The following is a 19253-nucleotide window of genomic DNA, read 5'->3' on the forward strand; positions in this document are numbered from 1 at the left end:
TGAATGTCGAATGATTTCTGATTGATATTGATGAAATTTGATTGTAATGAACGAACATAAATATAGAATTATAAAATGTCACACCACGAAACCATGACTATTTCTATATGTCTCTCTTGCTATATATATATATATATATATATATATATATATATATATATATATTTGTGTGTGTGTATTGAATGTAGACCCCAATTGTTGAAGACATTGACTGGGAGGGCTCAAAGTTAAAATGTATAAGATCTAAACAATTTTTACATTTAATAAACCTACCGAAAATGTAGGGTAGTGATAGTGAAAGTTTTGTATCTTTTATTTTTGGGTCTCAATTCATTTCACATCAGCTGCTTCCAGCTCTACTTCCCCTCTCTCTCCGTCTCCCTTAAAAGAAGGCGAAAGTTTTGGGGGATAAAGGGATAGAGAGGCCAGAACCAAGTTTGTTTTGATTTAAGCTCTCTTACGGATAATTAAAGATGGAGTTTTGTTTTCGAGGGGAACGTTGTCTGGCTCGAGGACTCTTGCTTTATCGGATTTCATTTATAGATCTAAGGCTGCTGTGTCATCGGACCAGGCTTCATTCCCCCCTAAATATTGCTTCCCCCCTTGGCTCACATCACCGACTGATTTATGCAAAGGTAACGGGATCGGTCAAATTTGTTTTTGTTTTTTTAATACTTTTCTTGGCAGTTTTTTGGGACTAAATATGGAGAGTTGGGCTTCGCTGATTGGTGTAATGATGGGGATCTTGACTTTGAGCTAGGTTTGAATGATTTCTTTCGTCTGTCGATTTAGAAAACAAAAGGTTTTCATCATTACAACCTTTTCCATTTCTGTTTTTTTTTCAAGCATGTTATGATTGTGTTTTTGTGTCAGATGATTCCCATCCTTTCCCAGATCTGATTAATCCACTCGTGTGTTATCTTGTTCAGATCCATATATCTGCCGGCCTCTTCCTGTAATTTCTAGATCTACCCCGCCCCTTTTAACTCATCTCATCAATTAATTAATCCCTCACTAATCATCTTCTTCTCCTCTTTTTATTTCGTCCTGAAAACTCAAATTCTCAACCTCAGACGATGCCTGTATATTTCAATTTTCTCAGACACACACGCATACAAGAACTAGTACCTAGGTTTATCATCAAGATATTAAATAAATCCATATAAAAAAATACTCAAAATGTTTTTGTGGTTTAAAATAGAGCATTGGTTTTGAAATGGGAGAATGCTGCAATTTTTTTGCAAAAATGTGAAGTAAAAGAAATCGATTGGAACCAAGGAGGGGATCGACTTGTTTCGAGGATAATGAAGTAATGACAAGGGTTGTACGAAACAAAATAGGCTAGCTTGCTAGTTTCCGAACCACCACATGTAATTGCCAATTTCTTCTTCTATTTGCTGGTATGTATCTTGAAGCATGCATTAATTTTTAGTAAATATTATTCCATTCGTCTTAATTATGTAGAGTTGTTTGTTTTTTTTTTACACGGATTAATAAGATAACAAAGTTTACAAACTTCATGTTTTATTTTTATTTAATTCGTTCGAAAAATAAGTGAATGTTTTCCAAGATTAATTAACAAGAGTATGTTAGTAAAAAAAATAAGAAAAAAATACGAGTAGAAACTGGTCTATTATTTGAGATAACGGAAAATATACAACCGGTGGTCGTGAATATATCTCGAGCATTGGATATTTTGAGTTGGGTACCCAATTTCTAGATTGAAATTATGTGCGGTACTTTATTTTGAACCGAAATAGTTGGATGTAAGATGGTATCCAATTAGGTTTAGGCATTGCCCGAAATACCCTATTAGACTCCCTTTTTTGGAAGGAAAAAAACATCAAATTAGAGATGAAATGACGCGCGCAATGTTGTTTTTGTGTCTTTGTTGTTTTTTATGAAAAGCTCAAATGCTTGTTTCTATTTCTGAGATAATAATATTTGATGTGAACCGGGTAGATCGGGTGAACTGGATCGGGGCAATCCATCGGATCTGATAAGAGTTTTTTGTGTTTAAAGAAATATATCAACGGGAGATATTTATGTGATGAAGATATATCTCTGTATAATATGACTGTTGCGACTGTAACCTGCAAATAAGAAGATGAACTCGTGAATGAGCGTCGGAATATATGTGAAAACTCGAAGATACAAAATTCTTGATGAGGATAATATATGTGAGAATATATGTGAAAACTTGCGACTGTAAGTCAGCAGGTTGAAGATAAAAGATGAGGATAATATATGTCAGAATATATGTGAAAACTCGAAGATACAAAATTCTAGAATCCGTAAATGAGAGGTATACCTGCTATTTATAGGAGAAAATAACATGATTACCCAGTTTTCAACGCCCACCTGCTAAGTATGGTAAGGCGGTGTCCCATACCCTGTTTATGATGACTTCTTTGACACGCCAAACTCATGCAGTTCTAACAGTAATGACTGTCAAGCATGAGGTAGCTCATATTGATACACTCGAGTGTTGTGCGCTTTTCGAAGTAGCCCGGGTAAAAGTCCCCGGGAGCTTGCACGAGAGCCCGAGCTCCTGATTGCCCGAGGAGTACATATCCCGCGCATCCACATGCCCGGCTGCTGAAGAAAATAGTTTGCATATGGACTCTGATTTGGGTTATCCATTTAGCTTCTCGGATCATCCATGACCCGGGCTCTTATGGGGTATCACCAATATTTGTTCATATGTTTCTAATTAGATTTATTTGTCAGATTGGTGTTTGTTGTCTTTAATAAATCTTTAGATTTCACAAATAAACTCGATGATTTAACTTTTTATACTGCAATATTTGTTCTATTGAGGAATGACACTGTCTTCAAAAAGAAGAGAGTAAAGAACTAAAGAAAATAAAGCCATTAGGAAAGGATATCTATATTTGTACATTGGATATCCGCTCGGGTATTTTCTTGATTTCAAGGAAAACTAATGTTATGACTGATGATGTATACATACCAAAAAAACCCATTAAATATATCATTCCCAGATCATTATTTAAATATCAATCTCATATTAACAACATACCCTCATCGAAATAATCTATTGTATTAATTAAAAAAAAAACACACACACACACACACATATACATATATAAATTATTAAGACCTTTATCACCCAACAATCATTATAGTCCTCCCATGACCAGAGATTAATGAAACTGTAATATTAAGGCTTTACTAATTTCCTCTGGATAACTCATGCTGATAAACACCGTACGCAAACAAATCTAAAATTCCCCGAAAGTCCAACGATCAAATTTTCGAAGATGTTCAAGTTCCGTGAAATCAACCACACATTCCGGCAATGGAACAATGTAACGTCTTTTATCGTAGCAATGCGAATAAGTCATATATTTTCTTCGAAAACCCTGCATTCGGACTCTCTCTTTGCTTGTCAATTCATTCCAAAATTTGCACCGGTACGGTTTTTGAGTCGGGTCAAATGCACATCCATTTAACACAAAACTCGAGTACTTGGCTACGTAGGGTCCATGACTAAGATCCAATTTGTGCTGCCCACCACTTGTGGCCCAATCCGATCCGTTCCATATAGTCCCATACACTCCCATTTCTTTAGATGGGAAATCACCTCGCATGGCTTCCACTCTTCTCACATGCCTGATCGGAACATCATCCACGTAATATGTGATTCTATCATCAGTCCACAGAATCCCATAACGGTGAAAATCCTGCGAAGGGTCGAACCATAATACGTATCTCTCTTCCCTTCCTCTACTAGTACTCCCGTTTCCATAGAAATTTGTCTGCACCAGCCACTCTTGACCATGGATGTGGCCCAAGAACTCAAAATCTATTTCGTCGTGGCGATACGGGTACTTGTGATCGTTGCACGTGTAGAAGGTGACCACGACTCCTGCGCTGTAATTCTCCGGCAACTTTATGGATGACTCGAAGTGTCCATACATGTACATTAGCTTTGACTGGAAGCCAGAACTAGTTGCTTCATCCATGGAGATTTGTACCGATTTGTTGGCTTCGTAAGGACTGATGTTAAGCTCTCCGTATAATGGATTGAACCCTTTGTCGAATGAGACGAGGGTTTGATAATTAATCTGAGTATGACTTACATGGAACAGTATAATCGTGCTGAAAAGGAAGAGAATACTTAGTATAATATACACACTCATTATCCGGAAATCCTTGTTTTTTTTCAACTTCTCTAAATCAATCTCATTTTCGCCTTTGATTTAGTGAATGTACGCATTAATTTATACAACGCAGATTGCAGAACACCGGAGGGTGCTAAATTACTGAAATATTTGCTGGATACAGGCTTTCTTTCCTTGTGTAGGTAGCCATAGCTTTTCTGAGAAAGCTTAAAATATATTATTTTATATGATGTAAAATTGAAGTATGGAACAAAATATATACGAGGAAAGGCAGTGTAATTAAATTTATCGGTGATTTCTTTTCTTGGATATCATAAAAAATGAATTTAATTGTTGTGGATTTTCATTATTTGCTTTGAGGTATGACAGGGTGGAAGCATTTAAAGCGGTGTTTAAATAGGATTTTAACCAACCTACCCGTATGAAAAAATTCATCTGATAATAAATGTAACTTTACATCATTCTAATTAAGGTGAGAAATAATAGAGAAACTTCTAGGAAGATCTTCAGCAGTTCAACTTATAAATTAATTACTAAAAATACGGTAACTTATATTATACTATTTATGTCCCAAATGTATAGAAAGAAAGAAATCTATACAACCGAGAGAACATATAATTAGGTCAAAACTTGTTTAACGCAGTCTCTTATTTGGGTCATCCATGAAAAAATATTACTTTTTATGGTGAATATTACCCTTGTCTCAAAAAAAAATATTCCCATATAGAAAAAATAACAGAAATAGAAGATTACTGATCCTAGCGCGGTATAAAAATTAAGAGATTAACCCATGTTTTTATATATATTGTTTGTTCCCATATAAACTTTACAAATATTTTAAAAAAATACATAAGCTGTATATAGTAACTAGAGTGAATCTCATGTGAGACCGTTTCACGGATCTTATTCTGTGAGACGGGTCAACCCTACCCATATTCACAATAAAAAGTAATACTCTTAGCATAAAAAATAATATTTTTTCATGGATAACCCAAATAAGAGATCTGTCTCACAAATATTATTCGTGAGACCGTCTCACACAAATTTTGCTCAATCTCTTGTCATTCAAGCACCACCGCTCTTTCATTCATTTCCCTTTTATTGTCCCAACAATCTTGTTATCCTCTGCCAGTTAAATCATTAATGAATGCCACATTTGTTTTTACCTCTCATTTACTCCACGCGTTTGTGTTGATTATTAGTTGACGACTTCAGTAATTTTACTACTGCTGTTGCTTTTGAGATCCAAGTCTTGCACGCTCTCAATGCAACAATTCAACCCTTCCTCTCCAACGCCATCTGCGTATACGTACCATCAGGAAGAAGAACAAGAAGAAGAAGACGAGGGATATTTCGGGGATTTCAACAGCGATGATGAAGCCGACTATGATTCGGAGGATCCGGTTACCACGCCATTTATAATCCCCTCGCAAAATTCTTGTAGTCTCAATCAGCAACCGCATTTTTCACTTCTCGCGGCGCTTCGAAAATCGCTGGTCACTTGCAGCGTGGACGACGACGGCGTCGACTCAGACGTCGACATTGGTTGGCCCACCGACGTACGCCACGTGTCACATGTCACGTTCGATCGGTTCAACGGATTTCTTGGAATCCCGGTCGAGCTCCAGCCGGAAATCCCCCGTAAACCCCCCAGCGCCAGGTTTCCTCTTCAGTATATACAAAAAACTACCTCACTCGCACCGTAAAAATGTCGATAGTTTCTTAAAACTAGTGATTTCGTAATTTAAAATTAGGTTTTTTATATAGACAAAACAAATAGAAAAATTATGTCTCAAAATTATTTTCCACAAATTGATTTATAATCAAAAATTATTTTTTACAAAATATTTTGTATAGTATAATTTTCTGAAACTATAAAATTCATCCAAAATTGAAATGCAAATATGCATACGTATGTTCAATTTTTTTGCTTTTGTTTTTTACTTGAGGCCCTGCAATTTATTAGTGAATCATTTATAAAACTGTGATTCGATGGATGCGCGAACAAGTTGTGCAGCAAGTGCATATAATGTAAGTTAATTTACCTGATAAGGTTGTTAAAATGCACTTGTCTTACCAACTTTTGTTGTTCTAAAACAGTGGCTGGCGGGTCATTTTATAAATGCAAAGAAAAGATGAGATATAACACATTCTTTTAACGAAAATGTGTATGTATAATTGTATATATAGACATACACTGATTAAGAATTGCTATCTGCACATCTATATTTATAAACAGCTCGTCTTAGTGTTGATTTTTTATAACCCGATTCTAATTTTGTATACTTTTCTGATATTAATGATTACAGTGCAAGTGTGTTTGGAGTCTCTCCGCAGTCAATGCAATGTTCCAATGATCATAGAGGAAACAGTGTGCCCGTAATACTTCTTCGGATGCAGAATCGTTTGTATTCGGAAGGCGGCCTCCAAGTATGTATACATATCTCTCTACTCTTCTTTAATCAATTGGACTTCAAGAGATCATGTGTTGTGTATCTTACTTGCTGAAGGCGGAAGGAATTTTCCGAATAAACGCCGAGAATAGTCAAGAAGAAATTGTTAGGAAGCAACTCAACAGAGGTCTTGTGCCACTTGGAATTGATGTCCACTGCTTATCTGGGTTGATAAAGGTACTTACGCTTGTTTGCAATATGGAATTTGATAGTAGCACTACCACATCTGGTGTGATTCTAAATTAGTATAAATGAGGTAGCCTTTGTTTGCATCGGATCATTGTGGTACGGTGGTAGATATTATTAGATGAACATGGACATTTTTAAAATCATGACCGATGAAGAGGTGATTTTGAAACAGGCATGGTTTAGAGAACTTCCCTGGGGAGTTCTCGACTCTTTGACGTCCGAACAGGTGATGCACTGCAACACTGAGGAAGAGTTCACCCAACTTGTGAAGCTGCTTCCTCCCACAGAAGCGGCATTACTTGACTGGGCGATAAATTTGATGGCGGACGTAGCACAGTACGAGCATCAGAACAAGATGAATTCAAGGAACATCGCAATGGTGTTTGCTCCCAATATGGCCCAAATGGCCGATCCCCTAACGGCACTGATTCATGCCGTGCAAGTCATGAACTTTCTCAAGACGCTGATCCTGAAAACCCTCCACGAAAGAGAGAATCAATCTCGACCAGCTGCCTCTTCAGATGGAAGGGATCATCAACCGGTGGTGAAGGAGCAATCTTCTGATTATTATACCCTTGAACAAGCTCCCGATAATAACCCCTCGAAGAGTGGCACTAAAAGGCGTACATTGGCCGGTGGTTTTAAAGAGGAATACGACATCGAAGGGGAGGGCATATTGAATCGTCTAAGCTTGTAAGTACCATGTATGTGGAATACAATGTATGTGGAATTGTAAGTACCATTTTTGTAATACAAATCGGCACGGTAATCCTGATAAATTATCGTGTGACCGTCTCATTGGTTAATTTTATGATACAAATTTATTATTTGACTCAACTAATGAAAAAATATTACTTTTTATATTTATAATATTACTTTTCATGATAGATATGAGTCGAATAGACTCGTTTCATGAGATATAGCCCATGAGACGATCTAATAAAAAACCTTAATGCTCAAACGATCCTTCAAACAAATTTTTTTATGAATCGGTAGTCACTCATTTTTATACTTATACTCGTGTTAATGACGATACAACTGACTTGTTTATTTTTAAGGAGATTATACTCGTAATCTCTATCATCATCAGGTATATATTGAATAAACTTTTGGGTTAACACATTAATTTACAAACCTAATTTATAAAGTAAATCGCATTGGATCAATCTTATGCAACATACTCTCCCAATAAAGTATTGATATGAAATCAAACACACGACTATTTACCAAACGGTTTACTACTTTACCAATTCGGACATCTATATGTGAAATCGTCCAAACAAATCTGAAGCATCACAAAAAAATTAAATTTGAGACTGTTTTTTGGAAGGAAAAAAAAATCACCAGAAACATATAGAATTTTGCTCAAATATAAATTAATTTTAAATTTTATATATTGTATAATTTATATACGATTGAGTTTATAAAACTAATGTACATTAATTTAAATTTAACTAATATTTTTATTTTTTGATAAAACATTAAATTATTCATAAAATTGTGTAATATAGTTGTTAAATAATTAACTTTATTAATTAGGTCACCTAACTAGTTGGAACTTTATTTAATTCTGACCATTAAAACCTAATAATTAAATCTTAGTAAGGTGAGACTATGCTACATCTTGAGCCCAGAAGTCCAAAAGTTGTACCTTACCCGGCCCGAAGACTGTTCACCCCGAGTAAATGACCTGTCCATTGGGCCAGTGTTTCAAAAGTTGCAGGCTTTTATTATTTGATTTGTTGTGGTATTACATTCATTTTGTAGGCCCGTTATCAAGAAATAGTAGGGTTCATGAGGGTTTTCTTTTTTCTTTTTTTTTTAAAAAAAATTCCCTTCAAATCAATTCGTATTAGTTGATTCCAAGCTAGGAAAGTGAAGTATTTAATAATAGGAATATGATAAAGGTTGATGATCAATCGTTTGATATGGTACTAGTATCGCGGATCTGATTCGGAGAACTTGTTTGGTGATGATTCCTAGCTAATTTGATTTTGTAACTTCAATATTGGTATTATATTTAATTACATGTTGAACGGGTTTCTCTAATCATTGGGTTGGTAGGTATTGGGCCTCAAAGGTGAAGTCCAACAAGTTTAATGGAGGAAGCAGTTGGGCCAATTAACATTGGTGAAATACAAGCCCATAACCGGAAAAACAGAAAATAGCGGTTAAAAGGAGGGGGAAGCTATCGATCAGAGGGTGAACTCAATTCTTAGCTTCGACTAACAAATACTCCAAGAAACCTTCCAAGATAAAGACCCAAGAAGAAACCTGGTGATACAATCCGGGAAAGCAGAAGTCCGGCGAGATACAGAGAGGGTGGCAAGGGGAGAGCACAAGAAGAGTCAAGGGAATAAGCTTGATCAAGTCTTGTAAAGTTTTGCTTTCAGTTGCTAAATTGTAAACTCTGTGTATTAACAAGTATTTCTGGAAATCAATAAAGGGTGGTACTTCTCCGTGGATGTAGGTCTTTAAAGGGACCGAACCACGTAACCCTGTTGTGGATTTGTGTTTGGGTGTGTGTGTGTGTGTTCTAGTGCATACACAAGAAGCGTGAGTTCTCTGATTGATTCTTGTCCATGTTATTGTGTTTGTGATCTGTTCTACTTGGTCACGGATCAAGTCAAGATCCTAAAGTAGCACAGGGAAACTTCATTACTCCAATAAAGAAGGCAATTAATACCAACATTACAAAATTGAAATGCATGCAGTTTGGGTTGATAATTTAATTTTGTGAATAATTTCATATGTTTTTTTTTAAAATATTTTTAATTTGACTTTATTGTGTTCATATGGTAGAGAAAGACGACAAATATTAGTTGACGTCTCAATCTTTATGTATCCTGGGTCCTGGCTAGGTACATTCACATTTTGACATATTTACGGTGAATTATTCACGTGGTACATTCACATTTTGACATATTTACGGTGAATTATTCACGTGCTAAAGCAATAAGTGCGAATATTTCAAAAATCAAAATGTCGAGGTGGAATTCTGAATATTCTTGTGATTATTCGATGGCCGGTGGTTTATTTGGCATTGCTGATATTATTAGATATATATCAGTAATTTATTCGTCGTCGATTTAGGCAATGCCCTTGATGGTTTTCCCCGAGGATTATTATTGTTACGTTAGTGAATTTGAGATCGCTAACTACTAATATATTAGAACAAGAGTAGGTCTCTTGTGAGACGGTCTCACGAATCTTCATCTATGAGACATGTTAACTCTATCGATATTCGCAATAAAAAGTAAAACTCTTAGTATAAAAAATAACATTTTTTGATGGATAACCCAAATAAGATATATATCTCACAAAATACGAGCAGTGAGACCGTCCCACACAAGTTTTTGCCATTTTTGTTTTTTTAAAAATATTTCAACTGAGATAAATATATTGTCCTTTTTTACTAGGAAAACAAAAGAATAGTAAGGATTGTGATAAATTAACTAAAACTAGCCCCCACAATTCGCTATCATATTGGCAAGGAGATGTGATGTGCTATTGGATGTAGGACAGGTGCATTTTGGGGAACGAACATTTGAATCTGAGCGATAATTTTTAAAGAACAATAAATGCATCCTGTAAAATATGTCAAAAAAGTGGGCTTTTGCAAATTTAAGATTTATTTATTTTATCTTTAATTGGAAGCACACCGATTAATTAATAATTAATAAATAGCTAGAAAATTAAATTATTTAGAATGAATTTTGTATAAAAGTTGTAGCTTAAAAAAATCTAAATAAATTCAGCTTTTTAAAGCAGTTTATTAAAAAAGCCTAAGCAGTTTCGGCGTTTATATAAATTTTAAAATCTCTTTTTATTTTTATATTTAAATAGTAAACAAAAATCATAAATTCTAACTTCTATAAAATGAAAAATCACCTTTTAAAGTACTTTATTGTTCGCGAAAAAAAAAATATATTAAATACTTAACTTCTCCACACAATTTTCAAATATTTCATCCTTTAAAAAGGTACAAATTACTTAAAATAATCTTCTGGATACAATAATTACATCTTTAAAAAAATAGGTTTTTTTTTAAAAAAAAATTAACTCGAGCTTCTTTAACCAAACAAGGTCAGAGTTTTCGACTGTGTTTGTTTGTGTGGTCTCTGATCTGTACCTAGTACGAGGCAAATCAATATCATTTATGGTATCGTCGTTATGATTTTAATTGTTTTGCCTATACCTATTTTCTAGCTTCAGCATTTCACGCATAATTATTATTTATTTATATAAATAAATATTTATTTTAAGTTATTTCGACAAGTATAAGTAGGAATTAAGCAATTAAGAAAATATATTAATTACGAAAATGTGGCTTAAAAATTGAAATATTAATATAAATTTACTTACTGCAAAATAAAGTCTTGATTGTAATTATTAATACATTACCCGCGCAAGCTAGCTGTAGCTAGCAGCAATCCTTTCAACGATTTTGGCTGTGCGCTGAAAAAAACAATAAGCTAGGTGTTTGGTACGAGGCTATAATTATATATACTATATCCTTTATATATAATATATATATATATATATATATACACACAATGGAACGGAGCCACAAAAAGAAAGTCTAGACGACAAAAAAATGTTTAAAATTTTACGGGAACAAGAACAAATATTAGGAGGGAAGGTGAAAAATATAATTAATTTTAGATCTTTAATCAATGAAATTAAAAAATCGAGGGAGGCTGACTCCATTTATATATGTATATACTTTAATTAGTGATCTGGAGCAAATTCTTGAGAATAATTTATTACTTCCCTTATTTTTTTTAAACCAGATTAATTTATTACTTCACTTCTATTCCTGGAATTACGTGCTTCAACAAACCATATGTTAAAATAAAAATTATTATTATTATTATTATTATTATTATTATTATATAATTTTATGGGATGTGATCAAAATTGGGTTTATTAATTCGTGGCAGGACATGAAATGTATAAATTAATTAGGCATCGAAAGCACGTGGTCACATTTTATACACAATTTTTTTATGATGAATTATATGGTATGAGATGTGATGTGGGAGCTGCTGCATTTTTCTCATTGACACACACATGCATGCATGCAATATATGTTGCTTGATTTGATTAGATACTTTGAATTTAGCATGGTTTTCAAACAAAGCCACTAATAATTATATGATTTGATTGTATATACCGTGACCTCCTTCCTACATATATATATAATAATTATTTTGCATAGCATAATACAATCTATCATAAATAATTTAAACAATATTAATTACAATGAATTAATAATAAAGTAGACACAAACCATATAAGTCGAAATGGTGTCCCAAGGATATTTCTTTCGAAATCAAGAATATTGGATCAGTGCCTCCCGAGATCAGACCAAGAAATACTTGGAAAATGTATATAATGATTTAAGAAGCATTATGAAATGGTAGTGTCTTCTTTCGGGCAGGTCAGGATGGTCACTTGACCGGTCTAAAAAAAAATACTCCAGGCGATATTTTTTTCTTAAAAAAATTGAGATAGAAGCCCTAAAAATCATATTTTCTAATGGGAAGAAGAACATTTTTTTTTTTTTGTAAAGGGATCTGTTGACGCTACCTGTAAGTGCACACTGGATCAATTTTCGGAGTGAACGCAGTTTTCTATAACATGATTAGCTTTCATTTTTGGTCTTTTTATCGATCAATTCACAGTTTTAGTCAACTAAATTACACCTTCTTTTCAATTTTGCTAGTTATTCATCAGAAAGTGATGACGTGGCTCGGAAATTACTGACTTTAATTGACTGCTAACAATAAAAAAATTAAAAATATGTAAGTCATATGATCAAAAATATTATTTTCCTTTTTCTAATTTCTTTTTTTTTTCTAAAATGATTCAACATAAAAATTCATTTATAAGATTGATTTAAAAAACAATTCAACAAGTTTTTATAATTGTCTTTCGCTTTATTAAACAAGAGGAGATAACAAAGTGAACGATTCGATATTTCAACGACTTAGCACCAAAGTCGGCATAGGAACGATGAACGCGCGTGTTCACAACAATTGAAACATGTGCAAGACATTCTTTAATGTTTCTCTCTTTTTTCGTTTTTTTTTTTTTTTTGTAACCAAGAAAACATCACTTCAACTTTTGACTGTGCGTTTAAAATAATGGTTTCCTAGCCGGTAGAGAAGCTAAAATATATTTTTTTTTCCTGAGATTGTCTTATTATTAGTTTTAAAAAACAGATCTCCGATCAATTCAATTCATGAAAAATATCTGTTTTTATGCTTAAATATTGTTTTTTTTATTATAATTATACATCAGATCGATGAATCTCATTAATATAAATGCATAAAAAATTAATGCAATACTCGTAATGTCAACTTGTTTATATGAACAAGGCATGTGTGTGGGCACGCCCAATTTCACATTTACTAATTCTTTCTGTCTTTGTCATTGGCCATATGCACGGATGCACCTACAATCAATGGATTACCGAAAAAAGATCAACGAACAGATATTTTTATTGTGTTTAGTTGACAAATTATATTTAAAAGAAAATTTTGATAGATGAATTTTAACTTATACTCAAATTATAATTGAAACTACATAACTTAATTTACATTTGAAATCCACTTGAATTTTATTTATCCAAAAAATTTAAAGAATTTGAAATCCATGTGTTTAAATCATTAATCGAAGCATATGATGTAAGTTATCATATTATAACCACACACAATATTATTCTTGAATTTATTAAAAAAAATTGATACAAGCAAATTAAATTTAAATATTTAAGCATTAATTATACAAAAAAAAAAAACATGTACACTCGGACAACAAAAAAAGAAGGCGTTGGAAGAAATTCTCATTGATTTTTTTTTATTTTTTGGCTTATGTAGGAAATAAAAGAAGGCGTTGGAAGAAATTCTTGTTGTCCTTTCCTTGCAATGCCTCGTACACGACATAATGAAATTGATGCATAATGTTGATATATTTGATAATGATGCCGGTGGCTCAAATTGAATGCATACAAATTGCATACGAATACCCAAATTTGGGCTAGGTTTTTCTAGACCACGACTTCCATCGATTATTTTAAGATAGACATGCAGGAAATATAGTTATTTCCTTACTATAATCTATATAATAAATATATTAGAATTAATTATAAACTCGACGGGTGGGCAGCAATATAATATTGTCGTGACAGAAGAAAAGAAGAAGGCGAAGGTTCGTACTAAATATACATATGTTCCGACAAAATAGACATGATCATTTTATGCTATATTGAATGATTAACATCGATCTGTATATTTTTATATAAAATTTAAAACAAATAATGTGAGATTCAGAATTATTATTTTTTATTTGAGTTCATAAGCAAATATCATGTACAGAACGCATCGAAAATAATACTTCCGACGTAGCTCAAACTAAATCATACAGATGTCATCCAATACGTGGGACACTGTCTTAGTTTGCAACTTGCAATTCATGGGACCTAAATCTCTTCAATTTCATGTTCCCTATCCCTCTCGTTTTGTTCACTGCCTTTATTCTCTCTCGGGAATTTGTAATTTCACTGAAATGGGATTTTTTTAGGGAAAAAAACACGTGGAGCATCAATCGACAAGGTCCAACATTTTCAAAGTTTAATAAAGTAAACGAAGAAAACCATCTTCAATACTGGACAATAAGCTAGGTTCCACTTGTTGAAATACTGACAAAAATGATATATAGTGATCGTGACTCAATTAAAAGTTACTCAGAAAAAAATTACTATAACAAAAGTTAAATATGTTAACACCACGATTCACATGCCACGTAATGTTAATAATAGTATATAGAGTATGTTTCAGTCTTATAATATCATGTATCTATATTCGTGAGATAGATCGATCTGATTCATCATATCTAAAATGACAAATAATACTTTAAACATAAAAAAAGTAATGTTTTTCAAGGGACAGGCTCAGGAAAAAATTATGTTTAAACAAAATTAACACGTGAGATAGTGTCATATCAGTTATTGTGTAGTATATAATATATATTTTTAATATTTTTATATATTAAAGGCCATCAGATGTTTTCAAATAATTGCGAGATGTATCAAGCGCTATGTATGATAATATTATAAGAAAGGTCTTCCCATGTTTCAGAAAATGAAAATATAAAAATTTATCAGAGATAGCTAGTAGGAATTAATTAATATTTAAACGAGAAAAAAGCGACATGAGAGTGACCAAATATTATATTATATTTAATTTAAGTGGGACTTCGTTAATAATTATATAATTAGCTAAGTCATATGTGGCAGTGCACACAATATTAAGTGTAATTAATTTATTATTATTACATGTATGAGGTCTCATATGTTTCGTTTAAAGAAAATCAAATTTTCAATTATGGAGTAAGAATTGTGTGATTATGAAGTATAATTAAATAAAATATAATTATTGTTAGATAATCAAATTAAGGGCAACATATATACATCATACATGTCTACTATTTTTGTTTTCCGTGAAATACCAAAAAAAAAACACTTAAGTTTTCTTCTGTTCATATAAAGAAGGGTTTACGTTAATTATTTGCAATAATAATTCATGAAAACCTTTAGAAAATTTAATAAGCTAAGTATAAAGGTAAAAAATTATGTGAAACGGTCTTACGGTCATATTTTGTGAGACATATTTCTTATTTGGATATTCCATGAAAAAATATTACTTTTTATGTTAATATTATTACTTTTTATTGAGAATATCGATAGGATTAACACGTTTCACAAATAAAAATTCGTGAGATCGTCTCACGAGAAAACCTATCCAAATATAAAAAGGTTACAAGTGTATTACAATTTCAGACAAATCGAGAATAAATTGTAATTAATTAAGGCCAGGTCCTACCTAACAATTCAATACAGTGCGGTGGCCTGGGGGATTAAAAAGGCCAGTCCTTTTGATAGGTGAGAGGCCACACGATTAATTATTTTCTCCTTTAACTAATTTATTAATCTAGTCTAAAATAATATAATATATAATTGTTAGTCCGCTACTCTAGGAAACACCTCCTCTCCCTCCAATCACACTGTTTGTTTCCACCTTAGCCTCCTCCACTCCTCTCTTCTTCTCTTCTTAGCCAAAATCAAGCTTAACTGAAACAAACCAAACACCATGGATGATGACTTTATCATCTCCTCCCAATCTTTGTCTTCTCCCATACTGGAACAACAGCCTTCCGCCCTTCAAAAGAAGCTTCAACACATACTACAAACCGAGCTTGGTGGTTGGGTGTATGCCATATTCTGGCAGAGCTCCAGAGATGAGCATAATGGCCGCATTTTTCTCACCTGGGGAGATGGTCATTTTCAGGGGACCAAGCAAAGGTTTGCTAAATCTGGATCTCATCAGCCTGAGAGAAAGAAAATCATGAAAGGAATTCAGGCTCTAATTGCTGATTCCACGGGTCCCGTGGACGGTGATGTCACGGATGCTGAGTGGCTCTATGTTATGTCCCTCGCTCAGTCCTTCTCCCTCGGTGATGGCGTCGTCGGCAAGTCCTTTCATTCTGGGTGTCTGGTCTGGTTGAGCGGTGAGAATCAGCTCAGGTTTTACAACTGTCAACGAGCAAAAGAAGCGCAGATCCATGGGATGCAAACCATGGTCTGTATCCCTACTTCGAATGGTGTCGTTGAGTTGGGATCTGATGCTATCATCAACGAAAACTGGAGCTTAGTTCAACAGGTGAAATCGATCTTCGAATCTTCTTCTTCATGTCCTGCCGATCACCACACCAGCTCCAAGGGTGCGCAGTTCGTAGAGAAAATCATTTCATTTGCAGATGTCGGGGCGCTCGCTGATTTTCAGGAAGACGAAGAAGCAAAGAACTGCTCTACAAAAGGGTTGCCAAACAAACAAGAAGCCAATATGGACAAGACACGGATCGACAAATCTGAGCTACCTTTCTCTTATCTGCAAGATTCGGACAACTCAGATTCAATTTCCGATTGTCATTTCTTTCTAGAAACTAGCACTAACGTTGAAACCAAGAGAAGTAGTACTAATACTCCAGCGAAGAAAAGAGGCAGAAAGCCAAGCGTGGGGCACGACGTGCCACTGAACCACGTGGAAGCGGAGCGGCAGAGGAGGGAGAAGCTGAACCACCGCTTCTACGCCCTCCGCTCGGTGGTTCCTAACGTGTCGAGGATGGACAAGGCCTCACTGTTGTCCGATGCAGTTTCCTACATCAACGAGCTCAAGTCCAAAATAGAAGAGCTTCAACGAGAAACCAAGAAAGTGAAATTCGAAACAGCCGATGCAATGGATAACCAGAGCACCTGCACCACATCAGTGGATCAAATCAGGTCCACCACCAGTACCATCAATTCTACACCCCTCGAAGTTGAAGTGAAGATTGTTGGGGGTGATGCGATGATCAGGGTCCAGTCCGAGAACGCAAATCACCCCGCCACAAGGTTGATGAACGCCATTAGAGAGCTGGAACTTCATGTCCACCATGCCAGCATGTCGTGCGTGAATGATTTGATGCTTCAAGATGTTGTCGTTATGGTTTCTGATGGATTCAGATGTGAGGATGCGTTGAAAAACGCTCTTGTTATGAGATTGGAGCAGTAATTGCGTTAAATTAATCATTATTGTATAATAATAATAATAATAATAATAATATATGCTATCGTTAAATAAGCTGTTGACAATATAATATTGTATATATGGGGGGGCCTTATATGTATGATCAGGACTAGTCCTTCCTTCACTAGGTGTTTTCCATCAATGGCGTAATAATTTCCTTCATCAGCTATTAACTTTTCTCTTCAATTTTTTACTTTATTTGTGAGTTAATGACCATAAATTAGAATACACCCACATATATGAGACATGTATGTTTCAACCATGCATGCGTCGTGTGTATTGCTTGACCTGAAATATCCAAGCATGTTTGTTTCTTACATGAGAATTCGTGTGGATGAGAAAAGTTTGTATTGGAATAATTGAGGTTCAATTTTTTTATTTTTTTTTGGTTATATATTATATGTATGTACAAGAATTAAAAATGGAGTTTGGAAAACACACATGGCTTGAAGGCTGCATGGTGCCCTACCACGATGAAGACGTACCTTTCTTCCTTTGTCCAGTCTGAATTCTTTCATTATTATTTTTTCTGAAAAGAATAAATTAAACAACACGTGATAAACCTTTCCTTGTATTTTCTTATATATTTTTATTTCTTGTGACTTTTAACATACGCAAGCACTGTAGACGCGCTCACACATGCCATCAAATTCCTATGTTTGAAATCAAAACGTTGACGTAATGACATAAGAGAGAACGAGTACACAAAGAAGTGGGCGTGGAAGAAGTGGGTATGAGTTGTCACATTTAACAATGTTAGTAAATTGAGTATAGGCAATCATCCATCATAAATAATAGTTGAACGCTAAAAATAAAATTATCATTGAGTTTTCTTCTATAAATATAAGATTTAATTAGTTCAACTGGTACCAAGATTGCTGCCAAGATCTATATAAGTCCAGGAGGTCTTGAGTTCTAATCCTGGGGAAGGCAAAAGCTCCAGTTCCTGGGCTGGAGAAGTTCTATGAGTAATGGGTGATGGGACAACCGAGAGGGATACAGCCCAATCAAGAACAGCCCATGTGCATTACAAAAAAAAACAGAAAAATTAATTCACTCATATATAGATCACTTGATAAACTTGAGTGTCGGAAAAATGTATGGCATCACATTAACGATCTCTACTATTTTAAGTGTGTAGTTATATTAGAGCCAAGAAGAAATCTTTCCTAGCAAAAAAGCAATCTAACCTGGTGAAAAAGCTCATCTCTTTCAAACCCAATTCACCCGATCTTCGATCAATTATGAAACACATCTTTTATTTTGGCAAAAAATCAGCTGCCAAATTCAGAAAATAGCTTGATAGTGTGTGTGTCTATGCATATTAATGGATTCCAAAAAAGCCAAAACACGTCCAGTAGCATGCTTCAAAATAATTATATCGACTTCAAATTTTTTAATTTTTTTGGCGAAATATACGGTAAAAATTAACTTCAACATTTTAAGATAAGCCTAATTAAATTTCTAGTTAGGATAGGAACGTGTAATTAAACTTCGGGGTAAGCGTATGAAATCCAACCCTTTTTTTAATGGATTACAACTTTCATTTTTCTTTTCTTTTATTTTTTTTCCTTTTTTATGTCCACAGTGCACATATTACATGTGTGCTAAATTGACTATTGTGTATATCGTTATCAAAATAATTATTGTTTGGATCAATATTGATACTAAAAAATTATGTTTTACGGACTATATATTATAAGCAAAAATTTGTGTAAGACGGTCTCACGAGTCGTATTTTGTAAGACGGATCTCTTATTTGAGCTATCTATGAAAAAATATTACTTTTTATGCTAATGATATTATTTTTTATTGTGAATATCAGTAGGGTTGAC

At 33.9% G+C, this 19253-nt stretch overlaps 3 protein-coding genes across 3 annotated transcripts; 2 read left to right on the forward strand and 1 right to left on the reverse strand.

The window, feature by feature from the left end:
- Positions 1–759: 759 nt before the first annotated feature.
- On the reverse strand, positions 760–4419 carry LOC140839544 (probable xyloglucan endotransglucosylase/hydrolase protein 28). The gene has a single exon (XM_073206327.1). It carries the CDS (start codon positions 4161–4163, stop codon positions 3243–3245), a length of 921 nt encoding a protein of 306 aa, XP_073062428.1. The 5' UTR covers positions 4164–4419; the 3' UTR covers positions 760–3242.
- Positions 4420–5233: 814 nt separating this feature from the next.
- Positions 5234–7565, forward strand: LOC140839547 (rho GTPase-activating protein 5-like). Its single transcript, XM_073206339.1, has 4 exons — positions 5234–5805; positions 6455–6575; positions 6656–6775; positions 6960–7565. The coding sequence occupies exons 1-4, from the start codon at positions 5411–5413 to the stop codon at positions 7482–7484; spliced, it is 1161 nt and encodes a 386-aa protein (XP_073062440.1). The 5' UTR covers positions 5234–5410; the 3' UTR covers positions 7485–7565.
- Positions 7566–15810: 8245 nt separating this feature from the next.
- On the forward strand, positions 15811–17591 carry LOC140839558 (transcription factor bHLH14-like). Its single transcript, XM_073206363.1, has one exon. The coding sequence runs from the start codon at positions 15943–15945 to the stop codon at positions 17401–17403; it is 1461 nt and encodes a 486-aa protein (XP_073062464.1). The 5' UTR covers positions 15811–15942; the 3' UTR covers positions 17404–17591.
- Positions 17592–19253: the final 1662 nt, after the last annotated feature.

This window comes from Primulina eburnea, chromosome 1, assembly GCF_022965805.1.
Source record: "Primulina eburnea isolate SZY01 chromosome 1, ASM2296580v1, whole genome shotgun sequence".
Taxonomy (NCBI): Eukaryota; Viridiplantae; Streptophyta; class Magnoliopsida; order Lamiales; family Gesneriaceae; genus Primulina; species Primulina eburnea.